The sequence below is a fragment of the Archocentrus centrarchus genome, chromosome 4, assembly GCF_007364275.1.
Source record: "Archocentrus centrarchus isolate MPI-CPG fArcCen1 chromosome 4, fArcCen1, whole genome shotgun sequence".
NCBI lineage: Eukaryota > Metazoa > Chordata > Actinopteri > Cichliformes > Cichlidae > Archocentrus > Archocentrus centrarchus.
This window is the reverse complement of record NC_044349.1, coordinates 33,614,904-33,642,235: the sequence shown is the minus strand read 5'-3', so window position 1 is coordinate 33,642,235 and position 27,332 is coordinate 33,614,904. Positions and strand designations below refer to the sequence as shown.

Below are 27,332 nucleotides of genomic sequence, written 5' to 3'. Positions count from 1 at the left end.
AATTTATTGTGAAAAATCATGGAAACAGCAGCATACTTTTTTTTTTACTGGTCACACTAACATGCCTGAAAGCAGAGATTACTGACCATTGATATATATATTTAATATGGCTCCTTCACATTTATGCAGACATAGGATGACAAAATGGAGCTTAGCCACTGATATATTAGTAAATCCATCAGTAGCCATGGTCATGACTGTTTTCTGGCATGTGATGGGTACACAAAATCATGAAAAATTTTCATAATGACCCAAAGAGTCAAACAATGTCTGCTTTCTTGTTTTGAAATGTCTGTTTTTTCCTTCCAGACTAAAATGCTGTCAAGATCTGCAGCGGTCTCTCTCTAGGAGCCTTAAAAACTGAACTGGTGTGGAGATAACCTGAGGAAAACTCTCCCAACTACTGGTGGAATTCAGTTGGTGAATTCAACTGAATTCCACCAGTCACAACACACATATCTTGTTTTTAGGGATACTGCCTGCATATGCTTTTCATCCATGTATAAAAGTCATTTCTTCTTCCACAAGTGGCTGTATTTGTCCACTCTAAAGTCATCGTCATACTGGACTACTGTTTGTTTTTGAGGCTTCTTCACTTCTCTCTTCTTCTGCCGAGCTCGACGTTCCTCTTCTGACAGGGTGGAGAGATTTACTGGCATCTTTCAAGACATATGAATTAAAAAAAAACAAAAAAAACAACTTACATAAGCAAAATATTAAGTGACATGTTCACAGGCTTGTGCTACAGGAACTGTGCATCACATCTTGAACAATGAGACTGTCTCCACAAATTTTTAACTTAACACAGCACTCCAAAAGAGCAGATTGTTACAAAAAATATTAACTAGAATAAAAATATTAATTGTTCACCATTTGTCCTCTAGCTGAAAAATGGTAAACAGGTCTGAGAAAATAACATTAATGATCTAAGATTATTTCTGTTTTTCCTTGAAGACTGTATTTCTATGACACTCATGCCAATTTGATATGTTTTTGATTTTTGTCTAATAATAAGAAAAATAACAGAAAAAATGTGCACTTAAATATTTTTATGTGTTTAATTTTTTGCAAGATTTTTTTTGTCATTCTCACTGTAATTCATCACATTTAACGTGATGTTTGTGGAATTGGCCCACATGCTTTCCAAAAGATTTGAAAAATCACTGTAAAGGTTGTGGGCAGAAATTAAACATGCTGTGTGTGAGAGAGTCTCTAAAAATGTGTGAGAACTCGCAGTGATATACAAGGATGAAAATTCCTATATCAAGAACAGAAAGACTTATCTGGCTCCAACAAATGCTGGCAGATAGCTGGATGCCCATACGTTTGCATACAAAAGTTATTGTTTTACTGGCTTCGGGTATGGTATACCAACCATTAGGATGCGTCTGGGTTCTTTGTATCTGATGCTGATTGTTGACCCATCCGTACGGACCAACATCACTGGGTACAGCCTCTCATATCTCTGCCGACCACAACACACTACTGCCGTCCTGTTAGAGTTGAGCTGAGCTATTTGCGTGTGGAGTAGCGAAGCTTGGCCGAGCCGATGTGAACGGGTGAACAAAGGCCACACACAGCTGCTCACACTGAAACATGATCACAACAAAATAAATCTGCACACGTGAAATACAATAAGCATGCCACTGACAAATCCAGTTTAACCGGCACTTTTCTTTTTTCTTCATGCAAGTATACGGTTAACATTAGCCTCTTGAATTTAACAGAATCTTAAGTGTCTCAGCTAAGAATGTTTAATATCCAAGTAACGTGAACTCAACGTAGAAAACCTATATGTGTCTTACCTTGATAACAAACCATGTGAAGCACAAAGCTTGATTAAAAACATGTTGAGAATTGGAAACGCTGCTAAACCTCGACAGGAAGCACCAAGTAGAAGGTCGAACACAGGAGCTAATATAATAAAGGTCCCACTAAAACAACATACAGTCGAGACTTGTTCCGGCCAATTTCAGGTGGTGCGCTGGAAGAAGTCACCGAATCTCCATGACTGAAGTGACTTGTGGGCAGTCGCAGTGGTGATTGAATAACATAAAATACAACTCGTCACTGAACCTTATTATACCGTTCAATTCAATTCATTTATATAGCGCTAAATCGCAGTCGCCTCATCTTTACCCGCAACTATAGTTGATCTTCACCCTGCGGAGGGCAGTAGTACACCTAGAAGCCTCTAAGAAGAAGAAGAAGAAGAAGAAAAACTCCCGTGACCTGATGGGGAAGTACTGGTAACAAAACAGCTGATGGGGAAGTACTGGTAACAAAACGGCTGAGGTGAAGTTAGTTTTCACAACTTCGAATAAAGTAGATATTCGTTCACTGCTTTAACTCAGTCTTATTGTATTACCTGTGTATGTTTAAGGTATTCTTCGAGGCCAAAAAGGTAAGATAAAGTCATTGTAAAAAAATAACAAAAAACAAAATAAAGAGTAAAAAAACAAAGTTCATTTTTTTTTCAAGTGAATGCGTTACGTACTCGGTACTCATGAATTCAAGGTCTCGGATCAATAAAAGCTCTTGGTATTTTAAGATATGTGATTAAATTGGAAACATTTTCTCGGAGGTAATTATCTCGTTAAATCAGAAAAATTGCATTTTAGATTAAACGTTTTTCCCGGAATTTCTGACATATTGATCGAGTTGATCTTACAAAAAAACAGGACCTTTTCAGTTCTAGCTGTGATTTGGGACAGTAAACACAACGGTAAATACATCACTTAATCAATGGTAGACGTGTTTTCTTGCATTTGCGTCAAAGCTAAAGGTAAGCTTATCACAAACGATAAACTGTAGCTAAATTTAATTAGTAGTTAAAATAAATGTGGAACATTTAAAGTTTCAATTAAATAAATGAGCATTTATTGGCATTAGAATGACCTACAACCGTTGTGCGTTTAGTAGTAGTAGTATTACCTTCAGTATCTGTTTAGTAATTTTGTCTCACAGCATATTTATGATGTCGTTGAATCGCTCTGGTTTCCGATGCCTTTTGTTCTTTAGGTTTTCAAAGGTTGCAAAGATGTCTGGTCAAGTCTTGGCAAAAAGATGGCTACCTGCTCAGCTGCTGGTGCTATGGAGCTTGACCAACATCTCTGGTGAGTAACAGTGTTAGGACTATTTTGCCTATTTACAATAAATTCATTAGTTTCACTGTAGAGGAATACATAAAATGTGAGGCTGCTGCATTAACACCTCAATGTCTGGCAAAAAAAAAAACAACAAAAAACAAGATTAGCCTTCAAAAAAGCCCTACCTGTGTTTTGACGTGAACCTTGTTTCATCCAGCAAAATAACATTTTAAAAATGTAACAATTGAAAAAAGTTTATCTAAAGCAAGAGGTAACTTCATGATGACTATGATGATGGTAATGTTGTAAATAGATCTGCATTATATTGATAAATAGCTAACCTTTCGTGCTGGTTGGGTAATGATTGATAATTACCAACATTCTTTTTCATTTTGACTCCTCTGCTTGTGCTCCAGAGTCCAGAGTGAATTTGTCAGCTCCTCCTGCTATCACACTTGAGGAATCCTCTAATACCACCATCACCATTACTTCCAGGTAACAACAGGAACACACTCATATTAACAGTGTACCTGTATAGATAGGTTTTCTATTATTAAAAATAAAAAGTATGTTAGAGTTGCTGTGGCACTTTCAGTGTGAGGCATTATTTATCTAGGAGTCTGGAATATTGACAGACTAAGCCATAGAAGATTGGAGTTGTAATCTGCATGACAACAGCATCAGGGATAACAGAGCAGCTGCAATGACTGCTTAAGCTTTTTGATTAGATTAAACATCAATATCTATTATTAACTACCGTATTTTCCGGACTATAGAGCGCACCATACTATAAGCCGCACCTACAAATTTTTTGGAAAAAACTGGAAACGTACATATATAAGCCGCACCGGGCTATAAGCCGCTGGTATCTCCGCCGCTCTCGGTTTTCCACAATTACTCGGCACTCAGCAGAGGGGGACAGACAACCCCAAATTTGAGTTATAACAAGTCAATTCACCATTGATTCGTTCACGCCGAGCTTACGTGCAGCGGCTCTATTTCCCTCCTGTAGTGCCAGGTCGATAGCCCTCAACTTAAAAGCGGCATCATAGGAAGTTCTTTTTGTGGTTTCCATGATGAGGGAGTTTGAAAAAAATCTCTTTTGTGCCTGCTGCTAGCACTTGTTGGCGCTTTCTTCTTTGATTTCCAACTTTGACGTCCCATGATTCATATCCTGCTAAAGAGCCCCCTGGTGGTTAAAGAAAAATCCACAGAAACGCCGCACCGGGCTATAAGCCGCATGGTTCAAAACGTGGGAAAAAAGTAGCGGCTTATAGTCCGAAAAATACGGTACATTAAATATATAGTCATAAACATGGGCATGATTTTGTTTATTTAGATTTTTTTGGCTATCAGTATTTCTCCATTTAAGGTGGACCATTAGAACAAATTTATTCTTATTCAACACTCTGCCTACTCCACCTATTCAGTTCAATTCAGTTTTATTTATGCAGTATGCCAAATCTCAACAAGTTTTAACTCAAGGAACTTTATACTCCAAAGTAAAGATGGAGGGAGATATGATGTACAGAGTTCTTTTTGGGGTAAGCTGGTTAAGTAGGCAGCAGAGAGCTGTGAACTAAACCTGTTGAAGAAACAATTTAGCTCATTTGTTCTTTCCTGGCTGCCCACTAGTTGTCTGTCTGTTACCTTAAAAAGAGTAGAAAAGAGGTTTAAAACTGCTTCTGAGACACCAGAAGCAATTGTAGAGCAGCAAGTTGTAAATGGTAAATGGACTAGTTCTTATATAGCGCTTTTCTACTCAGTCAGAGCACTCAAAGCACTTATACAACACGTTTTACATTTACCCATGCACTCCCATTCACACAAGCACTTCCATGTTTTTACTAAGCTAAGTGCTTTTTAATTAACTAACATTCGCACACATACATACTCCGATGGAACGGTCGAAGAGCAACTTGGGGTTAAGTATCTTGCCCAAGGATACATTGGCATGTAGCCTGGAGTAGCCAGGAATCGAACCGCTGACCTTCTGATCAGTAGGTGACCTGCACTACCTACTGAGCTACAGCTACAGAAAGTTAAAGATCAGGCTACCATCAGCAGAATTCATAGCATCCCACCTTCTTTATTGATAATTCACAATAAATAGATGTCCACGTCCATATATTTTGTACAAGACTAGCTGAAATAATTTGTAGGAATGTAAATGAACAAATAAATAAGAAAAATACAGAATTTCTTTCTGGATTGTCTTACTATACTTTGAAAGTGAAGTGCTACCAAGATTTTAATACAGTCTGCCAAAAAGTTTTTTTGTGTAGTACCAGTATTTTCAGCATGTAATGCACGTACAGTATAATGATGCATTGGGGAAAGTTTTTGAATTCAAGGTCCGTTGAGATAAGTGTAGTTATCATTTGTACATCACATTGAATTATTTGCAGGATTTGTACAGATAGACTATATTGCCAAAATAATTCACTCACCCATCCAAATCATGGAATTCAGGTGTTCCAATCACATCCATGACCACAGGTGTATAAAATCAAGCACCTAGGCATGCAGACTGCTTCTACAAACATTTGTGAAAGAAAAGGTCATTCTCAGGAGCTCAGTTAATTCCAGCATGGTAATGTGATTAGATGCCACCTCTGCCACAAGTCCAGTCATGGACTTTTTTTTTTTTAACTAAATATTCAACAGTCAACTGTTTGTAGTATTATAACAAATGCCACGTTTTCACTAATACCTACTCAGTACGGCTTGAGTCGGCGCAGTTTGTAGGCTTTTCCATTAGGTCCTGGTACTGGCGACAGGTGTCTCATCCTAAAGCTGGTGGCACATATGACATCTCTGCTTGATAGCTGTTCCATCTTCAAGATCAGGACACTTGTCAATACATGCATAAAAAACAGAGAGCTTCATGGAATGAGGTTCTATGGCCAAGCAGCTGCATCCAAGCCTTACATCAACAAGAGCAATACAAAGTGTCAGATGCATTGGTGTAAAGCATGCCACCACTGGACTCTAGAGTAGTGGAGACATGTTCTCTGGCATGACAGATCACACTTTTCTGTCTGGCAATCAGATGAACAAGTCTGGGTGTGGAAGTTGCCAGAAGAACAGTACTTGTCTGACTGCATTGTGCTAAGTGTCAAGTTTAGTGGAGGGGGGATTATGGTGTACGGGTGTTTTTCAGGAGTTGGGCTCGGCCCCTTAGTTCCACTGAAAGGAACTCTTAATGCTTCAGCATACCAAGACATTTGGGACAAATTCATGATCCCTTCCTGTTCCAACATAACTGCACACCAGTGCACAATGCAAGGGCCATAAAGACAATGGATCAGGGTTCTAGCCAGGGGCTGATCGCTCTACGCTTTGTCAGGCTGAGGCACTGTCGCACCAGGCTGAAAATTTCAACAGTTCATTATCAGAACTGTTTGCTATTTCCACAAGTAGCTGATGGGCACAGCTATTATTTCACAGTCATCAACTTTTCAGGTTTTTTTTCTAGTCACAGTCATCAGACAAGGGAAAAAAAAGAAGAAAAGTTGCCAAGTCCATTGTTAGCTTGAAATTCAGTACAGTCTACAATATACAAAAATCGTGCATTGCTGCTTTTTCAGGAAAAATGTCAATTAAAAGCTGTTAACATCCGTATTGTTGCGTCTGGGTTTTTTTGTGTCTTTCTGTAGTACAGCTCTCAACCAGTCAGCTGCAATTCACCTAAATATAACTTATAGCTCCAAGAGGAACTACTCATCTATTATCACACTGCCTGAGGAGGTAAGAAAACCTGAAACCAAATATGAAAAAAAAGATGCTACAAATGAAGCAGCAAAACATGCTTTCACCTAGGATACTTTTGGGAAAGTCAGGATAGATGTTTGTTAATAACTTTGCAACATCAGTGAACTCAACATACAACTGTGATTCCAGAAAGGTTAAAAAAGAATGATTTGGTATAAAAAGAGCATCTCAGAGAAGTTTTGGTTTTCCAGAAGCAAAGATGGTGATTGTTCACCACTGTGTGAGACACTTGAATAGTTAAACAGTTTAAGAATAATAGTTCTGACAGAAATTTCATAGTAATTCACACTGAAAAATTCTGGGATCTGTGTATGTAAGACACATGATCAAAATCCAATATTAAATAGCTATGATGACAACAGCCCGAGGACAAACTGCCGTCAATAGGACAGTTAACCCTTAAATTAAATTTACATATTTTCCCTCTGTCCTGTCATACTATTTATCCATCCACATTGTTTTGGTATGAGTTTTCCCGTATTAGTATTGTTGTATGATTATGACGAATCTGGCATGAAAATGGCACTCACCTTGTAATGAACAAATCCCTTTTTTTTCTCAATTGCAACTGTAACAAACAACAGAGACCAAAATCTATGTTCTTTTTTTTAGGTGTTGATGCCAGTTCAGGTTACCTCTGTCAGTTTTAATGTGACAGCCCATGATGTTGGTCAAGTGACCACATATCTGGTTACCAACCACACAGAGCTCAACAGGTGGGTTTCTGCTTTGAAGTGGCATTCACTCTATTTCTCAATTCTCTCTGCTATCAGTCAAGCCTGAAGAGAAGAATCATTTGTCACTGAATGCAATAATTGAATGTCTTCTCCTTCCATTTCCTGTCTAAATCTCGTAAACTGAGTCTTGAAAACTAAATTCCTGTTTAATTTTTAATCCTTCTGTCACTGTGGTTTCTATTTATGAGGCCTTTCCATTCCAGTAATGGAGTAAAAGCAATCATGAGCTATTGTTTGAAAAAGCAGAGCACAAGTGCATAGAAATGCTGTATCTCTGTCCCTTTTTCTCACACAAAACTTCTGGAATTGGTGGTTATAAGCTATTGCTCTAACAACCTCGAGGAGAAACATGATTGAAAATGATTAATCCTGCACCACTTAGAACTAACGATGCTCAGAGTGAGATGCAGGGAGTCCACCAGAGTGTGGCTGATGCTTGTTGCCAGTTTTTACTCAATACTCAATAGAGTCCAGTTTCTTTGTGTCTGTAAGCAATATCCTTTTTTTTCCCAGTGTGTCTGTCAGGATCCGCTTCATAGTTGTCCATAGCAATGTCCTCTCAGTAATCAGTCAAGTGATTGGCTGGATTTACTTTCTGGCCTGGTCAGTGTCTTTTTATCCACAAGCCTTGGAAAACTGGAGGAGAAAAAGGTAATTTTCCATCTGTCCTTGATAATATAAATATATTATATTGATAATATAAATCTATAAATACGCATACAGAGGTGTCCTTCCGGGGTTTTATTTATATAGTGCCAAATCACAACAAACCATTGCCTCAAGGCGCTTTATATTGTAAGGTAAAGACCCTACAATAATTACAGAGAAAACACAACAATCAGACAACCCCCTATGAGCAAGCACTTGGCAACAGTGGGGAGGAAAACTTCCAGCAGAACCAAGTTCAGGGAGGGGCAGTCATCTGATGCAACTGGATGGGGGGGGGGGGGGGGGGGGGGGGGTGAGTGGAGGGAGATTAATAACTAATGATTAAATGCAGAGTGGTGTATAAACAGAGTACAAGAGGTGAATGAAAAAGAAATACTCAGTGCATCATGGGAACGCCTCCAGCAGCCTAGGGGGGTTCCCATTGCAGCATAACTAAGGGAAGGTTCAGGGTCACCTGATTCAGCCCTATCTATAAACTTGATCAAAAAGATCAAGTTTTAAGCCTAATCTTAAAAATAGAGAGGGTGTCTGTCTCCTGAATCCAAATTGGGAGCTGGTTCCACAGAAGAGGAGCCTGAGAGCTGAAGGTTCTGCCTCCCAGTCTACTCTTAAGTACCCTAGGAACCACAAGCAAGTCAGCACTTAAATAGAGCATTACTCAGGGTAATAGAAAAATAAACTTATATAGAATCTTTTTTTTTTTTTTGGTCAATTGCAGATTTGTTTGTGCACAGACAGCATGGTGGTGCTTTGGTTAACTAGAGGGTCCTGGGTCTGAATCTAGTCTGGGGCCTTTGTGTGCAATTTTGCATGGCCTCCCTTTGTCTGTGTGAGTTCCCCCTGGGTACTCTGCCATCCTTCCACAGGCCAAAGACATGCATGGAGTTAGGTTAACTGGTGACTCTGAAATGACTACAGGCGTGTGAATAGTTGTCTGTTTCTATGTGTTAGCCGTGTGACAGATTGGCAACCTGGCTGTGGCTCCTTTACTTACTTTTTAAATTCAAGAATCACTTAACTCCTTACTTAACTGAAAATGTTACTTTTGAAGGTTTCAGTAGGTTACATAAACCAGATTGATCTCATAGTGCAGTCAGGGTTGGATCTTAGAAAATAACATTGGCCACCCCTTCCCTCCCTCCTCTTCCTCTCCAGTCATGGTGTTATGTGTCATGAGGCTTGACATGCATAGAAAATAGAGAAAATTAAAGTTACTCAAAATTAAAACTAACATGTTTGTCTCCAGTGTTGTAGGTCTCAACTTTGACTTCCTGGCTCTCAACCTAACGGGTTTCATTGCTTACAGTGTCTTCAATATTGGGCTGTTCTGGATACCTTATATAAAGGTAACCCCATCCTCTGAGAATGTCTTTTCAGTGGAAATAGTGGAGACAGTAGAGAACAGTATGCTAGTTACACAGTACCAGTCTGGAGTCTGGAGAAACCTTTGAAAAATGAAATTCTTAATCAGATTTAAACATAGTTGTATTTAAACATAGTTCTAGACAACACCATGTCACCTTGAAAAGGTGACATGGTGTTGTCACCTTTTCAAGGTGACAAACTCCATGAGCCTTTTACTCAACTGTGCCCCTCTGTATATGGATCTGGGTTCGAATCTGCCTGCCTTCGCCCAGGCCTTTCTGTGTGTGTTTGCATGTTCTCCCTGTGTTTGCATGGGATTTTCTTTGGGTTCTTCAGTTTCCTCCCACAGTCCACGACATACAGTTAGTTGGGTTTAGGTTAGCTGGTGATTCTAAATTGCCCACAGGTGTGAATGTGAGCATGAACGGTTGTCTGTGTCAGCCTTTGACAGACTGGTATATTTAGTTCTAGAGCTCCCAAGAAATTCAAATTGGTTCACAGTAAAGTCTTAATTGTGGACAAAGGTTTAAACACATGTTGTCTCTATAATTTGTTAATTAATACAACACATTCTATTTAAAGGCATGTTATGGCATTTCTTGATGATCTGTTGATATCTTGATGACTACACTGGACTATTCACCTAATGGCTGAACTGCCTTTGTATAGAGTAACAGTAGGTTTTGATTGACGCATACATACTATTTGTTAAGCTGCTGGTGTCTTTCCTGTAGGAGGAGTTTTTGAAGAGGAACCCTAATGGAATTAACCCTGTCAATGCTAATGATGTTTTCTTCAGTCTCCATGCTGTCCTGCTGTGTTTGGTTTACATCAGCCAGGCTGCTGTGTATGAGGTATGTGATTTAAAGATGTCTCAAGTCCCAGAATTCAGAAAGTGCTAAATCAAACACCTAGGCATGTAGACTGCTTCTGCTAACATTTGTGAAAAAGTAAGTAGCTCTCAGGAGCCCAGCGAATTCCAGCATGGTACTGTGATAGGATGCCATCTGTGCAACAATTCCAGTGGTGAAATTTCCTCACTACGAAATGGAGGGGGAATTATGGTGTGGGGTTGTTTTTCAAGATCTGAGTGAAATTGGAGCCACATGCAAAAGGAGTTACTACAGAAGTTAGGTTAAGAAGAAGAAGAAGAAGAAACAGCCTTTATTGTCCCACAGAAGGGAAATTTGGGTGTAACAGCAGCCGCAGTTATTATAAATATAAATAAAGATATAATAATTCACACTATTAAGAAAAGAATATATATAAAATCAACAAACAATATTAACCTTAATACTACTAATAATAACACTATATACAATGTACATGATGTGCCTGTGTGTTGAACCTTAACAGGCCGGACTATTTACAGTATATTATATATTATCCTACATTGTGTAGGCTATTGTGGTTTTTGTTGGGAGCAGTGATGGTTATAAAGTCTTACAGCTGCTGGGAGGAAGGATCTACGGTAACGCTCCTTTGTGCATTTAGGATGCAGCAGTCTGTCACTGAAGGAGCTCTCCAGCTCAGCAACAGTTTCATGCATGGGGTGGGAGACTTTGTCCATCAGTGATGTTATTTTGGTCAGAGTCCTTCTGTCTCCCACCACCTGCACTGAGTCGAGAGGACATCCTAGGACAGAGCTGGCTTTCCTGATGAGCTTGTCTATCCTCTTCCTCTCAGCTGTAGACAAGCTGCTGCTCCAACATACTGCTGCATAGAAGATGGCTGATGCCACCACAGAGTCATAGAAGGTCTTCAGGAGTGTCCCCTGCACTCCAAAAGACCTCAGCCTTCTCAGCAGGTAGAGTCTGCTCTGACCCTTCCTGTAGAGCGCATCAGTGTTATGAGTCCAGTCCAGTTTATTGTTTAGGTGAACATCCAGGTACTTATAAGAGTCCACTATCTCAATGTCCACTCCCTGGATGTTCACCGGTGTCCGTGTGGTGGGTCTGCGCCTGCGGAAATCCACCACCAGCTCCTTGGTTTTAGCGGCGTTGATCAGGAGGTGGTTCCGCTGGCACCAGTCCACAAAGTCCTGAGTCCACTGTCTGTACTCTGAGTCATCCTCACCTGTGATGAGGCCAACTATGGCAGAGTCGTCAGAGAACTTCTGCAGATGGCAGCGTGGGGAGTTGATGGAGAAGTCTGCAGTGTAGAGGGTGAAGAGGAACGGTGCCAGCACAGTTCCCTGTGGGGCCCCCGTACTGCAGACCAGCCTGTCAGAGACACAGCCCTGTGTCCTCACGTACTGTGGGCGGTCAGTGAGGTAGTCCAGTATCCACTCGGAGATGTGGTGGTCCACTCCTGACAGTTCCAGCTTGTCTCTCAGAAGTCCTGGCTGGATGGTGTTAAAAGCACTGGAGAAATCAAAGAACATGATCCTCACAGTGCTTCCAGGCTTCTCCAGGTGGGTCAGAGCTCGGTGCAGGAGGTAGATGATGGCGTCATCCACCCCGATGCCAGGCCGGTAGGCGAACTGCAGCGGGTCCAACGAAGACGACACCATGAGGCGTAGATGGTTGAGGACCAGCCTCTCGAGGGTCTTCATTAGATGCGATGTCAGGGCTACCGGCCTGTAGCTGCTAAGATCCTTTGGATGTTTGGTCTTTGGTACCGGTACCACACAGGAGGTCTTCCACAGTTGTGGTACTTTCCCCAGCTTCAAGCTCAGGTTGAACATGTATCCCATGATGCCACACAGCTGATCTGCGCAGCACCTCAGGAGCCTGGAGCTGATGCCGTCTGGACCAGCAGCCTTTCGCACCTTGATCTTACGTAGCTCCTTCCTCACATGATGAGTTGAGAGGGACAAGATGGAGGTGGGGGATGGGGGTTGTGAGATGGAGTCCTCAGAAGTGAAGGGGGTGGGTGATGGCTGAGAGCTGAGAGGTGTGAGGTCCCAAGAAGAAGAAAGGTTGGCAGTCATTAAAGATGGTGGGGCTGACAGCAGGGGGGACTGGGCTGGGGGAGGGGTGGGTGGCTGGTCAAACCTGTTAAAGAACTGGTTCAGGTTGTTAACCCACTCTAAGTCTCCCACAACCCTAGGGCTTGGTTTGTGGCCTGAAATTGAGTTCAAACTCCTCCAAACCCCACTGATGTTGCTCTGCTGTAGCTGGTCCTCCATCTTCTTCCTGTAGATGTTTTTTCCATCCCTGATTTTCCTTCTCAGATCCTTCTGCACGGCTCTCAGCTCCTCCTTATTTACTGATCTAAAGGCTCTCTTCTTCTCCTTCAGGAGAGCCTTTATTTCAGAGTTGATCCAGGGTTTGTTGTTTGAAAAACACCGTACCCTCCTGGTGGGCACAGTGTTTTCCACGCAGAAATTGATGTAATCAGTGATGCAGTCCGTGATGCTGTCGATGTCCTCCCCATGAGGGGCACAAAGCTCTTCCCACACAGTGGAGCTAAAGCAGTCTCTCAGAGCTTCTTCAGTCTCCTCAGACCATTTCTTCACTGTGTGTGTCACAACTGGTTCTCTGTGTACCAAGGGTTTGTACACAGGCTGGAGATGAACCAGGTTGTGATCTGAGCCCCCCAGGGGAGGCAGAGGTGATGAGCTGTATGCCTCCTTGATGTTGGCATACAGTAGATCCAGTGTGTTGGTATTCCTGGTGTGGCAGGTGACATACTGGGTGAAGGTGGGGAGAGTGGAGGACAGGGAGACGTGGTTAAAGTCCCCTGAGATCAGAAAGAGGGCCTGTGGGTGCTGTGTTTGGAGTCTGCTGGTAGTAGCATGGAGGACATCGCAGGCTGCAGCAGCGTTAGCAGAGGGCGGCACATACACAGTTATCACAATAACATGTGAAAACTCCCGAGGAAGATAGTGCGGTCTCATACCAACAGCGAGCAGTTCAATGTCCTTACTGCAGAGCGTCTCTTTGATGGTTAGATGTCTGGAGTTGCACCATCTATCGTTTACAAACACAGCCAGACCCCCGCCCCTCTTCTTACCACTCTCCTTGGTTCTGTCGGCACGGATCAAATGAAAGCCGTCCATGTTTATGTGTGAGTCCGGGGTTAGCTCGGTTAGCCACGTCTCCGTCAGGCACATGAGGCTGCTCTCCCGGTAGCTCCTTTGATGTCGCGTTAGCGCCGCCAGCTCGTCCACTTTGTTGGGAAGAGATCTCACGTTGCTGTAAAAACCTACTAACCTTATTCACCATTAGAAACACCGTAACACCACCTGAGAATCTTTGAGTAGTTTCACCTTACTTGCAAGTAGTTTCACCTTACTTGCACAATACCAATAACAAATGCCTATATTATGCTCATAAAGACTAGTGACAAAACATGGTTGCAGTGGCCTGGTTTCAGCCTGTTTGTCCCCTCTGAAGGAAGAGTCACAGCAAATCAGTCCATTATTCTCCCTTTATCCTGTGATGAAACATTTCTATCTAATGAGAGCAGTCTCTACCGTTAACAGTACCCCCATCCATAGGGCACGAGGGGTCAGTGGTTTGTGACAGTGATGTGAGACATTTACACTCCAGGTGAGCACAGTATCTTTTGCAAGGTTTCATCCCTTCATTAGAGTTCCAGAGACTTGAAGGATCAGTGACATTGGAGCTGTTTTGGCAGCACATTGTGGCCCAACAGCCAACATTGCAGTGTAGTTTGTAGTGTAGTTCTTCTTTTGTATAGCTAGATTAACAAAAACAGCTCTTGTGGTAGACCTTAAAGGCTTACTGCTGGGGCAGTTGTTCCAAAAGCTTTACTGTTCTGAAATAGTAACCATGCCTTGGACAGCACAACAAAAGAAACAGTTAAAGATACATCAAAAAGCAGAGCAGTAGAGTGTAATTACTTTATTGTCCAGACTGGTGAATATGATATGATTCTTGAAATCCATTTTCATTTTCATACAGAGGTCAGTTTGTTTGACTGGATATCTCTGACTCAGTCTGGGTGTATAATTCACTGTGCCATTTTTCTTCCAGAGAGGGGGCCAGAGAATTTCTTGGACAGCCTTGGTCTTATTGGGGATTGGCTGGACATTTGCTTTGATCAGCTTATTTCTTGCTGTAGCCAAACAAATCACCTGGTTGGACTACCTCTACTATTTCTCCTACATTAAACTAGCAGTCACACTTATAAAATATATACCACAGGTAAGCTTGATATGCACACACAGTGGTCAGAAACAAAATTGGAAACATCCAGAAAATGTGCATTGAATAATGCGCTCCGATACTGTAGGAAGACCTTGATTTTAATTATGTGCCTTGATGCTCACCACCAATGGTAGTGGTGTCTCTATCTTTAATTTGGCTTTTCAGGAACAGTGCAGTATGATACAGAATTGTATTACAGTAAACACATTTGAGAAATAGACTTCTAACCTGATAAATACAAGAAGTTGTCTTGAATGTTCTTTGTCATATTCACTTATATCAGCATGGTTGGTGGCTTTCTGGCTGTTTCCAGGCATACATGAACTACAGAAGACAGAGTACTGAGGGATGGAGTATTGGAAATGTGTTGCTGGATTTCACTGGTGGAACCTTCAGTATTCTCCAGATGATCTTACAGTCTTACAACAATGGTAATTACAGTAGATTGTATGTTGTACATTAAAAAATAATTAATGAACCCTATGAAATGGACCCTAGGATTATTGGATTCCCCAGAAAAAAAGTGAATACAACTGTTTGTTTTTGTAATTTAATCACATCCATGTTTGTGTGTTATGATGGCATAGCTGATCAGTCCCAATATTCCAGAGGATTCACAAACTGTTATACACCTTTTCAGCACTTTTTTCTTAATAAAAAAAACAGTTTTAGGTTTTGTTTGGGTATATCACCATTAACAGGTAGTGTTTCAAAGCGTACTATTCCAGTATGCTGATAAATTTGACAGGTATTTCTCGTCTGGCCCATGGACAAGGCTGCAGAGCCTATTTGGCAAATGAGAATATTGGAACCTTGATGCTTGTGATGGCCAAATGTGTTTTGAGTTTTAGTGCAGCTCAGCAGGAACCATCAAAAAGATGCTCTGCTTCCTTCTAATTAAACTTTAGCAGTAAATTCTTTTCAGAGAACAATATTTACAAAAAATTCAAATTAGCTGATCACCTTGTTCACCTACTTGTTTTTACTAACAATATAGTGTTGACCTGACGGTTGGAGTATTTTGACTGTACCTTGGTATGTGTGTTGATCCTCAGATGAGTGGAAACTGGTATTTGGTGATCCTACAAAGTTTGGTCTGGGTCTGTTCTCCATCGTGTTTGACATCCTTTTCATCACTCAGCACTACTGTCTCTACAGACAGTCGTCACAATATGAAGCTCTTGTGGCACAACAAGACGACGACTGATACGGACTCAGTCCTGTGACCCAAAGGAGAACTGAAGAGCTACTGAAGAGAAGTCATGGTGGTGGTTGTATGACTTTAATTGTGAAAATAATCTAGGAAATTTCTTCAGAGCAGGTTTTTCATGTCTCATGAGCACTTTATTTTTAAACCACTGTATGTATATATGATTAACTGGTAAAAGGGAAAAGAGAAATTCATTGAAAAAGCATTTAAAAAAAAAAAAAAAAGAAGTGACTGTATTGTTAACACTTCATTGTAGCATAATCGTCAAGTGTTTGAGATAATTCCAAATAACATGGCCAGTAATAAAGGTTGTAAAGTCAGTTCCTGTTTGACTTTCATTCCTTTCTCTGCATAATTTTCTAATAGCATTTTCTGAGGCTTCCTACCTAGTGGTAGAACCCTTCAGACATTGCAAATTAAACTGTGCTAATCAAAAAATTTATTTACTGTGACCTTACTCTGATACACAAGGGTTCTTTAGGTGCAATGTATTACACACCAATGAGGATTTAAAAAGTGCTGTTTCCTTGTACTCTTTTAATGACTATGAAAGTAATTTTTTTCCAAATTAAAAATGAAATGATGTACATTTCAACAAGACAAATAAAATCGGAGAAATGAATTCCCATGAAAGAGAACTGTTTAAAGAATTAGATAAATGCATGGATATTACATTTTTATTTTTGTAGTTAAACTGTAACAGTACATTTGCATTTTGTACAAAATACCCACCACATGTGAATATTTAATTCTGTAATATAGATTGCTGCAGTCCAAAATTCCCAGAAGAAAATATACAGAAGCAATGACATATCATTAGTTAGATTTTTTATTTTCTATTTACATCCAATTTGTTATATATAAATATAATACATAATTTCCAGAAAAGATCTCAAGTCAAGTGCATACAAGAGCTAAGTCACAATATATTGAAGTTAAACACACAGTTTGACTCACTGGTCTAGAAACAAAATCAAATGCATGCATAAGGAAATGGTACTTAATAAAAAGGTGTACAATTCAGGATGTAAACAGCTCTTGTTACAGTATTGCAATAATTGACAAAACTAATGCTCTATTTAATATCAAGGGTCCTTCAGAGTTCAGTAATTTGCAGACTGGAGTTGTTGAAGTAGACAGCAACAGTCTATAGAGTCGGGAAGTAAAGGTACGTCCAGCTGAACTGAACCAATGATATAGAAACTGCCAGTAGTGATATCTAATTGTGGACACACTTCTTGAAAATAAGTGCAGCAGTTTGTCTCTGACTTTGCTCGACGATTATAGATCAGGTCCAGTGCCAGCATGTGTCCCCCACATGACTTTGTAATGGCTTTTTGTTGCATACCAAATGAGATGCTGGTGACATATGGGAAAACAGTAAGTTAAACAGTAGATATAATGAAGGCTGCATAAGCAGTTGATTGGAGGGCCTAGTTCAAAAAAGTAATGTGGAAATATACAGTTTATTTGTTGGTTGATAACATAAAAGTCCACAAACTGAACATTTCATCTGCAATTTCTGTTCATCTTTTTTATTGAACTAAAAAAATATCTGTTTCCTGCTGTCCACTTGATCAGAAGCACAAGTATGTTCATGTGGACTCTGTTAAGCCTAGATATTTGTGTCTGAAGGCCATTGAGTTCCTTTCAGGCATTGTTGATGATTATAAGAGCAGGACTAGCTGTCTGCTGACTTGTCTCACACATGGTGCTTTGCTCAGCTGGCTTGGCAAAGACTTGTGGAGTGCTGAGATTGTAGACTCCCGCCTGAAGGAAACAGGCTTGCAGTGTTAGACACAGTACCTCCTTGGGCTTTAGCTGCAGCTTGTACTGGGTTTGACCCACCCAAGCAAATGAGCTGTGGACCTCCAGAGATTCTGGGCTGAAAGAGACATTATAGAACAACTGTTTAGAAAATATGTTCACTTTGTTAGTTTTGAAAATAAATGCCTCCAAGGACTGATAACACCTTATCACTAGATAATATCAGAAAAAAAGCATTCACAGTGCCAAATACACTGTTAAAAGTATTTGCTTGTCTGCCTTGACACAAATATGAACTTGAGTGACATCACATTCTTAATCCATAAGGTTTAATATGACGTTGGCGACCCTTTGCAGCTGTAACAGATTTAACTCTTCTGTGAAGGCTTTCCACAAGGTGTGTGTGTTTGTTTATGAGAATTTTTGACCATTCTTCCAGAAGAAGTACATTTGTGAGGTCAATTTTATTTACTTAAAAATAAACAAATTATAAAAGTTTGCAGAAAGTGATATGAAGAATGACTTCTTTCTCAAGCCACTGTACGTCCATCCATCCATCCATCCATTTTCTTCCGCTTATCCGGGGCCGGGTCGCAGGGGCAGAAGCCTAAGCAGAGAAGCCCAGGCTTCCCTCTCCCCAGCCACCTCCTCCAGCTCATCCGGAGGGACCCCAAGGCGTTCCCAGGCCAGCCAAGATACATAATCTCTCCAGCGTGTCCTGGGTCTACCACGGGGCCTCTTCCCGGTGGGACATGCCCGGAACACCTCACCCAGGAGGCATCCTAATCAGATGCCTGAGCCACCTCAACTGGCTCCTTTCGATGTGGAGGAGCAGCGGCTCTACTCTGAGCCCCTCCCGGATGGCCGCACTCCTCACCCTATCTCTGAGGGAGAGGCCAGCCACCCTTCAAAGGAAACTCATTTCTGCCGCTTGTATTTGCGATCTTATTCTTTCGGTCACTACCCAAAGCTCGTGACCATAGGTGAGGGTAGGAACGTAGATCGACCGGTAAATCGAGAGCTTTGCTTTTACGCTAAGCTCCCTCTTCACCACGACGGACCGGTGCAGCGTCCGCATCACTGCAGAAGCAGCCCCGATCCGCCTGTCGATCTCCCGTTCCCTTCTCCCATCACTCGTGAACAAGACCCCGAGATACTTGAACTCCTCCACTTGAGGCAAGAACTCGTTCCTGAGCCGGAGATGGCACTCCACTCTTTTCCGGCTGAGGACCATGGCCTCAGACTTAGAGGTGCTGATTCTCATGCCAGCCGCTTCACACTCGGCTGCGAACCGTTCCACTGCGAGCTGGAGGCCCCCCCCTGATGAAGCCAACAGAACCGCATCATCTGCAAAAAGCAGAGATGAGACTCTGAGGCCACCAAGGAAGAAGCCTTCCACCACCTGGCTACGCCTAGAAATTCTGTCCATAAAAATTATGAACAGAATCGGTGACAAAGGGCAGCCCTGACGGAGTCCAACACCCACAGGAAAGGAATCCGACTTATTACCGGCTATACGGACCAAGCTCTCACTGCGGTTGTACAAGGACTGAAATTCTTACACCCCATACTCTGCGGGAGTATGGGGTGTCTGGCCCATTGTTGCCACTGTACGTATTAACTGTATTTTAATACTGAAAAGGCAAAGTAATTAGCCTAGCAACACAGCTGCATAATCTCTCCACTGTCCTCTTTGACTCTAGAAGGACTTATTTATCTCAATTACAGATCCAAAAAGGCGGAGGTGTGGGTATGAAAACGTAAAACTGTGACTTAAGCAATGACCTACACATGTCCATCTTGGTTGCTGCTAAACAGACCACTATTTCCATGTGCTTCTGGTGTGCTCTCACTTCATGGCTTCAACACTCAAAAGCCACTTTTTACATTTAAAAATTGAGACGTGACATTGTATGTCTGTATCTCTAAGCCTTCCTCCTGTACACACATGCAATGACAAAATCTTATTTAAGTGAAATTCACTTTCCACAACACCTTTCGCTCAATTTTTCTTACAACGTAACCATGTTAGGGATTGACACATAATACACTTATTTAACTTACCTGGCACTTTTGTGTCTTAAGTCAATGATGACATCTACCTGAGCCAAGGAACAGTTGGACAGAGTCAGAGTAACTGGCACTAAACAGAGACTAAGGACAAGAGAGAAAAGCAGCTTCAATAACAAAGATCCTGAAATATATTTGCTGATTCGGAAACATTTTAAAGAAACAATGAAACAGTCCAGAAAGCAGAGGATGTACGTGAGAAATATAATACTATAAAATATTGTCAAAAATGGTAACATCCTAATATAGTCTCAAAGTAATACTGAAAAATTACTTTGTGGAAATGTTAAGCGTGTCTTTTGTCCTGTCTCCCTCTCCCCAGCCCCAACCGTTCACAACAGATGACTCCCTGAGCCTGCTTCTGCTGGAGGTTTCTTCCTGTTAAAAGGGAGTTTTCTCTTACTTATGTTACTATAGACCCAGGCTGCAGGGGGGATTTCCACCGTTCTCTTTTCACTCTCCATGTGTTTACTTGAATATGCCATCACTGCACCTTTTTAGTCTTCTTTCTCCTGTATTGGTGTTTTGTTTTCTTTTTGCCTCACTCACCAGCAAGTTGCAGCAAACAACTACCGATCCTGGCTCTGCTGGAGATCACTTCTTGTTAAAACTAAAGTGCTATGAGATTACCGTTATTGTTAACTGGCACTTTATAAACTGAACTGAATTGACACTAGTTGGATAAGCTGTTCATTTGAGTTATTTAAGGGCCTCCTTGCAGCAGTTACAGTACAAGTGAGAACTAATCAAAACAGCAATAAACCTAAGCTTATGTTTAAGTTTCATCTTTCAAGACTTTCTCTTTTTTATTTTCAACATTTTAGAGCAGGGCTCTTCAACTCCAGGCCTCGAGAGCCCCTGTCCTGCACCTTTTAGATGTGTCTCTGCTTCAACACACCTGAGTCAAATATAGAAGTCATTAGCAGGACTCTGGAGAACTTGACTGCATACTGAGGAGGTAATTCAGCCATTTGATTCAGGTGTGTTGGATCAGGGACACATCTAAAACCTGCAGGACAGGGGCTCTCGAGGCCTGGAGTTGAAGAGCCCTGTTTTAGAGCAATACTAAACATATAAATCCTAACAAATAACATTTAAATGTATGTATAGACAAATATATGTATTATATGCTTTTATATTATATGTATTATATTATATATATGCTTTTTTGCTTTTGAACAATATTTCTAAAATTAGAAACATCCTGTCTCAGAGTGATGCTGAAAAGCTAATTCATGCATTTATTACTTCTAGGCTGGACTACTATAATTCATCCCTTCCTAAAAGCTCCCTGAAAAGCCTTCAGCTGATCCAGAATATCGAAAGAGAGCATCTTTGTCCCATTTGGCTTCTCTTTACTGGTCCACATGTTAAATCCAGAATTGAATTTATAATCCTTCTCCTCAAATAAAAGGTCTTGAATAATCAGGCCCCATTTTAACTTAAAGACCTTATAGTACCATACCACCCCAATAGAGCACTTCACTCTCAGACTGCTGGCTTACTTGTGGTTCCTAGCATACTTAAGAGTAGAATGGGAGGCAGAGCCTTCAGCTTTCAGTCCCCTCTTCTGTGGAACCAGCTCCCAGTTTGAATTTAGGAGACAGACACTCTCTATTTTTGAGATTAAACTTAAAACTTTCCTTTTTGATAAAGCTTATGGCTGGGGCTGGATAAGGTGACCTTGAAGTCTCCCTTAATGCTGCAATAAGCCTAGGGGCTGCTGGGGGCTTCCCAAGATGCACTGAGTGTTTGTCACCTCTTATTACTCTCTTTGTATTTAATACATCACTCTGCATTTAATCATTAGTGTTAATCCCTGTCTCTTATCCACAGCATGTCTTTTGTCTTATCTTCCTCTACTCACCCCCCAAGTGGTCACAGCAGATGACTGCTCCTCCCTGAGCCTGATTTTGCCAGAGATTTTTTTCCTGTTAAAAGGACGTTTTTCCTTTCGACTGTCGCCAAGTACTTGCTCATCCGGGGTTGTCTGATTGTTGTTTTTTTTGTTTGTTTGTTTTGTTTTTTGATATTATGAAGTACCTTAAGGTGACTGTTACTGTGATTTGGTCCTATATAAATTAAATTAAATTTATTTACATTGAATTGAGATCAATACATGAAGCTTTGCCCATACTCTGCCTCACCCCCACCTGAATGCATCTGTTTTTGGCCTTTTTTAATCACTTGACCCAAACATTGTGTTAGAAAAACAAGCAGGACTTTGACAGAAGCCTCACCTTTCCTGGACAAATGGGTGTGTGCAGGTTTCAGGGTAGTGCAGATTAGTTTTAATGAGCTGAGAAAGCTCTGCAGAAGGAAGAATGACTGGAGGAGGCAGTTCTGATTTAAACTTGAGCAGCACCATCTCCTGAGCATCCTGAAGACACAACACACACAAAATTTTACAGAGCACTTGTCCCAACAAATCTCTTTTTGATGGCCAGCATTATATAAAATGTTTTTAAAAGGTAACACCCTCCTGAGAATATTAAACATTATATTAGCTATTGGGTTTAAAGCTGTTCATTTTAGATTCATTATTAGTGGGATTAACTTTCAGTTTCTTTTGCTAGTTTTATTTTAGAAAAATAAATGTACCTTGGTCCATGTTTTGGAGATTAGATTAAAATATAAAGAGAGAGACTGAGTGAGAATAAGAGCATGTGTGTGTGTGCTTGCTGTACCTCTTTAGCAGTTAAAGAACTGGCTTCTTTGCCGATGGTCTGCAGTGCAACATGGAGTTGGCCCTCCAGGATAAGCTGTTTGTTGTCCTCAACCACATAAGCCTATATAGACAGACACTCAAAATGGGTATTTTTCATCCATCCATCCTCAGCAATGTATCACTGAACTTTGTTACCTTCCAGATGACGATTACGTTGAGGTCCAGCTCATTGCACTTCTTGGCAATATCTGTGATGTCTGAACTTCTGTCCTCAGTGGGTACAGAGCTTTGACTCTTGCTAACTGATGTTTTGGATGATGTCCCATATGCTTCCTGAGACTCTAAACTTGTGCAGCAGCGGAAGAAGAAATCCCCACATGGTGTGGAGGAACTGATGATCTGGACAAAGACAGTAGCATTCACTCTCTATCACTTTCTCTCTCTCTCTCTCTCTCTCTCTCACTCCAGGCCAGTCCGTTTAATGAAATTTAAACATTGGCATATCTGATTTTGCTAAAGCCAATGTTGCCCCATGTCTCACTGAAATGTTCATGGACAACTGTTTGATGATATATCAAATTAAATGTTGCTGCTACATCAGTGTTTTTAATTCCACAAAATAGTGAAAAACTCAATCACTGTTTGCTGAATTCTTTACACACAAGGAGATTAAAAACCTTTCTAAATGGTTCCCTCTAGCTTTAAGTCCACAGAGGCAAAATAAAATCAATGTATTATCTTTGATAACTTTGAACTTTGATAAAGCATGAGGACATACATTCCATAAGAGAAAATTGTAAATTGTGAAGTGTGCTTTCTATTCACCTGTTCGTTTCCCAAATTCAGGTCTGCAAAAGTGTACTTCTCTACAGCATCAGAGGTAGCTAGAAATAACAGACAAAGCAGTCAAATCTATGCTCACTGAAAGTGACTCAACTGTTGTGGTTTGTTTTTTCACTTCCGAAGTACCTTCATGGGGTTTGCATCGTGTGGCCCTAAAACACAGCTTGGCTCTTTCCCTGCTGCCAAGTTTACAGTCTGGATGGAAAAAGGAAGAAAGAAAACTCATGATCCATACTGATATCTATGAAGTCTGTAGGAGATGTGTCATTTACTTTTCTGTGTTGGCAGAAACAACAGAGTGGTGGATACTCACATTAAACATGTCAGGAATATAAATATATTTTTAAAAAGGTCAGTAATGTATAACAAATAATTGATAAATATGAGTCAAACGCTCAGGCTGCAGCTGTAAATGCTCTGTTTCAAACAGTGTTTTTCTACTGGATGTGCGTGATGTCACAGGGTATATCCTTATATTGTTATCTAAGGCACTCAGCTCTGGTTGTCAGAACAGAACTACTTTTCAAGCCTTCCATTTGTGAGAGGTACAGAAGAACGGGAGGGTAGCCTTAAATGGAGATAAAATATCTTGTAGGCTACTAGTTGGAAGGTCAGTGGTTCAAATCCTGTCTTCTCCAGTCTGCTTGCACATGCAAGTTAAGTGTCATCCATTGAGACACTGAGTTTGTATAGGTACATAGTGTTTAAAGGCACAGAATAAAATGCTGTATGAATGTGTGTGTGAATTGGTGAATCTGGTTTGTAGTGTAAAAGGTTGCGGCTGCTCATCCATGGAAACCCATTTCATGAAGCTGTCTATGCACTGCAGCGAATGTCTCTGCAGAAAGTTGACAACCTCTGCATACTATGTGCCTGATCACCTGATGACCCTGCCCTGGGATTTTATGTGGCCTACCAATTTGTGGCTGGGCTGTTGTTGTGCCCAACTGCTTCCACTTTGTTATAATCACACTAACAGTTGACTGTGGAATACTTAGTAGCGAGGAAACTTCACGACTGGACTTGTTGCAGAGGTGGCATCCTATCACAGCACCATGCTGGAATTCATTGAGCTCCTGAGAGCTACTAATTTTTTCACAAATGTTAGCAGAAGCAGTCTACTTGCCTAGGTGATTGATTTTACACACCTGTGGCCATGGAAGTGGTTGGAACACAGGAATTTAATGATCTGGATGGGCGAGTGATTACTTTTGGCAAGTACCTGTCCATTTACCATTGTTTCATACAAGATGAACTGAGAGGCTGCACAGAAGCCTACTGTATGATAAATAAGGGTTATTTTGAAATGAGAATTCTACAAAACTAATACAGTAGAGTACAGGAATATGATATGCAATGACTTATTATATGAACCAAGTTTCACAACATCTAAGAGGCTTTGAGCCATATCTCTTGGTTGAAAACATGGACCAAGATTAATCTCTTGGTTGAAAACCAAGAGATATGGGTCAAAGTTTGCAGAAAAGTCAGTATATATTGGATTGTAATTTATTCATCATACATACATTAAGATGCATGCATTGTACTGCAATCTTTTTTGCAGGATAAGTGATCAAAAGGAACAGCACATGCAACTCTTTTGGAACTTTGGTATTGTTTGTGCACTCCTTTTTGTACTATGCCTAGAAAAATGCACAACCTAAAAATCCAGCTCAAATAAGTAAATATAACCAACCTAACACAAGGAGTGGATTGGTTCTAAAAATGTCTTTTTTAAAACTGCCAAAAAATAAAATAAAATAAATAACCTACATGTGCATCTGCAGCTGAGCTGTGACAAAATTCAAACTTGTGTGTCAAACTGACTGACACTTGTGTAAAGTATCATCAGTGGTCATATGACTGGGTCTCCAGTTACAATCCAAAGAATAAATACAGTTTTCAGTCAAGGAGCCCATATTGTCCATGTCCGGATATGCCACATTGGGACAGAAGTACAACCAGGCTCACCATTTCTTTAGACATTCACGGGATTGTGCAAACTGTGAGACTGGGATGCAGACTTCCATTCTAGTAATGTCCTGAGATGACATTAATTGCAAGCCACCTCAGCTGAAATCTGTTCTTTGTGCCCATACCAGTGGAATCTCAGTTCACCAACTGCTCTACTCAACAAATTTGCCTATCTGCAACATTATTTGCTTCCCCAAAATAAAGTGAAGTGGAAACGTTGCCATTTGTTCATACTGGAGCCTCATTACAAAATCTCAAGTTCACGGGCACAGTACATAATGACCTCAAAAGGAAGATCTGACAAATTTAAAATCGTACGTTTCGAATTTTATGGGTTGAGTCTTTGAACTACATGATAGCAAATTGTATTGTAAAACCCAGCTGTGCTTATCAAGCATGCTAACAGTATATGTACAAACTAAAATAGCCCATTAAAAGAAATGAAGAACAAACCTCCCAGTGTATCAGACCTCACCTTTATCCTTGTTTGGGTTGATGTACTTGTGAAGGCGCCAGTGTTGGCTGCTACTTGACACCTGTACGATGTGGAACTCTCGCACACCACCTTCATTCTGTGAGCCAAGAGGGGCAATGTTCAAACAATATTGGTGAAGCTGTTCGAAATATGCAATAACATGCATACTCTAAGTGGTGTGTGGTATGCTGTGCATGTCACCATATTGATGTTCTCCACATCAATAAAGACAAGGGTTCCACCGTTGCATTTGTCATCCAGACAGTGATGTGGCGGAACACTGCTGCGGCAGGCCGATGCCTGTATACTCAAAGACCGACTAGCGCAGATAAATACTGTGTGGCGCAGCACCCGGTGGCTTTACATGTGGAGAGAGGAAAATTAATATGACTACGTTGACTGCCTACAAGCCTTAAGGTTGGACACTGCAGATACCGACTGTGTTCAGTAGCTTAGAAACAAGAAGAGGAAGTCCTTCTTGTTCTTCTTCCCCAACACTGTCCAACATTAATTTTTACCCAGCAGTCAAACCACCAATGCACAGTCAGTATAACATTCTGAGTATTATGAGATTTTTAGTGATTGCATCTATGGCCTCAATTTGAAAATCTTGGTGACATCTCACCAGTTATTGCATTCACAAGAATTTCTGAAAACTTGACATAAATTTGTCCTTGAGGTTAAGGTCACTGTGATTCAAATTCTTCAGAGATTTTTAGATCTTCAAGAAACCTGACCTCTGACCGTCATCTTTAGGCCAATGTTGCACTCATTTGAGATTTTTAACAGATGCATTTTTGGTATAGGTATAGAATATACAGATGCTGGTCATAAAATTAGAATATCATGAAAAAGTTGATTAATTTCAGTAATTCCATTAAAAAAGTGAAACTTGTATATTATATTCATTCATTGCACACAGACTGATATATTTCAAATGTTTTTCTTTTAATTTTGATGATTATAACTGACAACTAATGAAAACCCCAAATTCAGTATCTCAGAAAATTAGAATATTACTTAAGACCAATACAAAAAAAGAATTTTCAGAAATGTTGGCCAACTGAAAAGTATGAACATGAAAAGTATGAGCATGTACAGCACTCAATACTTAGTTGGGGCTCCTTTTGCCTGGATTACTGCAGCAATGCAGCGTGCGCTCTTTAAACAACCATATTATTTAAAGAGCTTTGAGTGCTCAAGTAATGTTGAAAAGCACCATGTAAGGACCAGTCTATTTATCATTTACTTAAAAAAGCTGTAAGGATGCTGTTGCGCAGCCTGCAGAGGTCTTTGGAGGCCTTCATTCTATGCCTCTCCAGACCATTACTGACCCCCTCACCACCACCAAATCGGTCATGCTGAACAATGTTAATCTGTGAAAAGCACAGGGTGCTAATGGTGGACCTGCCAATTCTTGTATTCTATTGCAAATGCCAATTGGGTTCCACGGTGACAGGTAGTGAGCACAAGGCCCACTAGAGGACGTCAGGCACTCAGGCCACCCTCAGGAAGTCTGTTATGATCAATCTGTTTTTTATTACTTGGCTATGTACCACCGGCTTTTAAGGTGG

The 27,332-nt window shown here is 40.7% G+C and overlaps 3 protein-coding genes across 5 annotated transcripts in view; 1 reads left to right on the top strand and 2 right to left on the bottom strand.

The window, feature by feature from the left end:
• On the bottom strand, nt 1-1,979 carry mrpl55 (mitochondrial ribosomal protein L55). Its single transcript, XM_030727964.1, has 3 exons — nt 1,806-1,979; nt 1,376-1,589; nt 1-659 (listed from the first exon to the last, which is right to left on the bottom strand). The coding sequence occupies exons 1-3, from the start codon at nt 1,847-1,849 to the stop codon at nt 510-512; spliced, it is 408 nt and encodes a 135-aa protein (XP_030583824.1). The 5' UTR covers nt 1,850-1,979; the 3' UTR covers nt 1-509.
• Nucleotides 1,980-2,181: 202 nt separating this feature from the next.
• Nucleotides 2,182-16,515, top strand: ctns (cystinosin, lysosomal cystine transporter). 2 transcript variants are annotated; one of them, XM_030727962.1, is made up of 12 exons: nt 2,182-2,295; nt 2,384-2,404; nt 3,022-3,116; nt 3,506-3,584; nt 6,749-6,839; nt 7,476-7,579; nt 8,114-8,251; nt 9,516-9,615; nt 10,369-10,488; nt 14,578-14,748; nt 15,065-15,182; nt 15,807-16,515. In XM_030727962.1, the coding sequence occupies exons 3-12, from the start codon at nt 3,041-3,043 to the stop codon at nt 15,956-15,958; spliced, it is 1,149 nt and encodes a 382-aa protein (XP_030583822.1). In that variant the 5' UTR covers nt 2,182-2,295; nt 2,384-2,404; nt 3,022-3,040; the 3' UTR covers nt 15,959-16,515. The 2 variants fall into 2 exon arrangements, with proteins under 2 accessions (XP_030583822.1, XP_030583823.1); XM_030727963.1 differs by lacking the exon at nt 2,384-2,404 and having other exon boundaries at nt 2,194-2,295.
• A 109-nt stretch (nt 16,516-16,624) lies between these two features.
• The window catches only part of trappc8 (trafficking protein particle complex subunit 8), a 71,227-nt gene continuing 60,519 nt past the window's right edge, over nt 16,625-27,332 (bottom strand). For both annotated transcript variants that reach the window (XM_030728326.1, XM_030728327.1), the window contains exons 21-29: nt 25,960-26,116; nt 25,759-25,855; nt 23,436-23,504; nt 23,292-23,350; nt 22,662-22,865; nt 22,486-22,587; nt 22,039-22,178; nt 19,793-19,882; nt 16,625-17,846 (exon numbers count right to left, since the gene is read on the bottom strand). In XM_030728326.1, the coding sequence (XP_030584186.1) occupies nt 17,612-17,846; nt 19,793-19,882; nt 22,039-22,178; nt 22,486-22,587; nt 22,662-22,865; nt 23,292-23,350; nt 23,436-23,504; nt 25,759-25,855; nt 25,960-26,116 (1,153 nt within the window). In that variant the 3' untranslated portion in view covers nt 16,625-17,611. The remainder of the gene's footprint in view (nt 17,847-19,792; nt 19,883-22,038; nt 22,179-22,485; nt 22,588-22,661; nt 22,866-23,291; nt 23,351-23,435; nt 23,505-25,758; nt 25,856-25,959; nt 26,117-27,332) is intronic.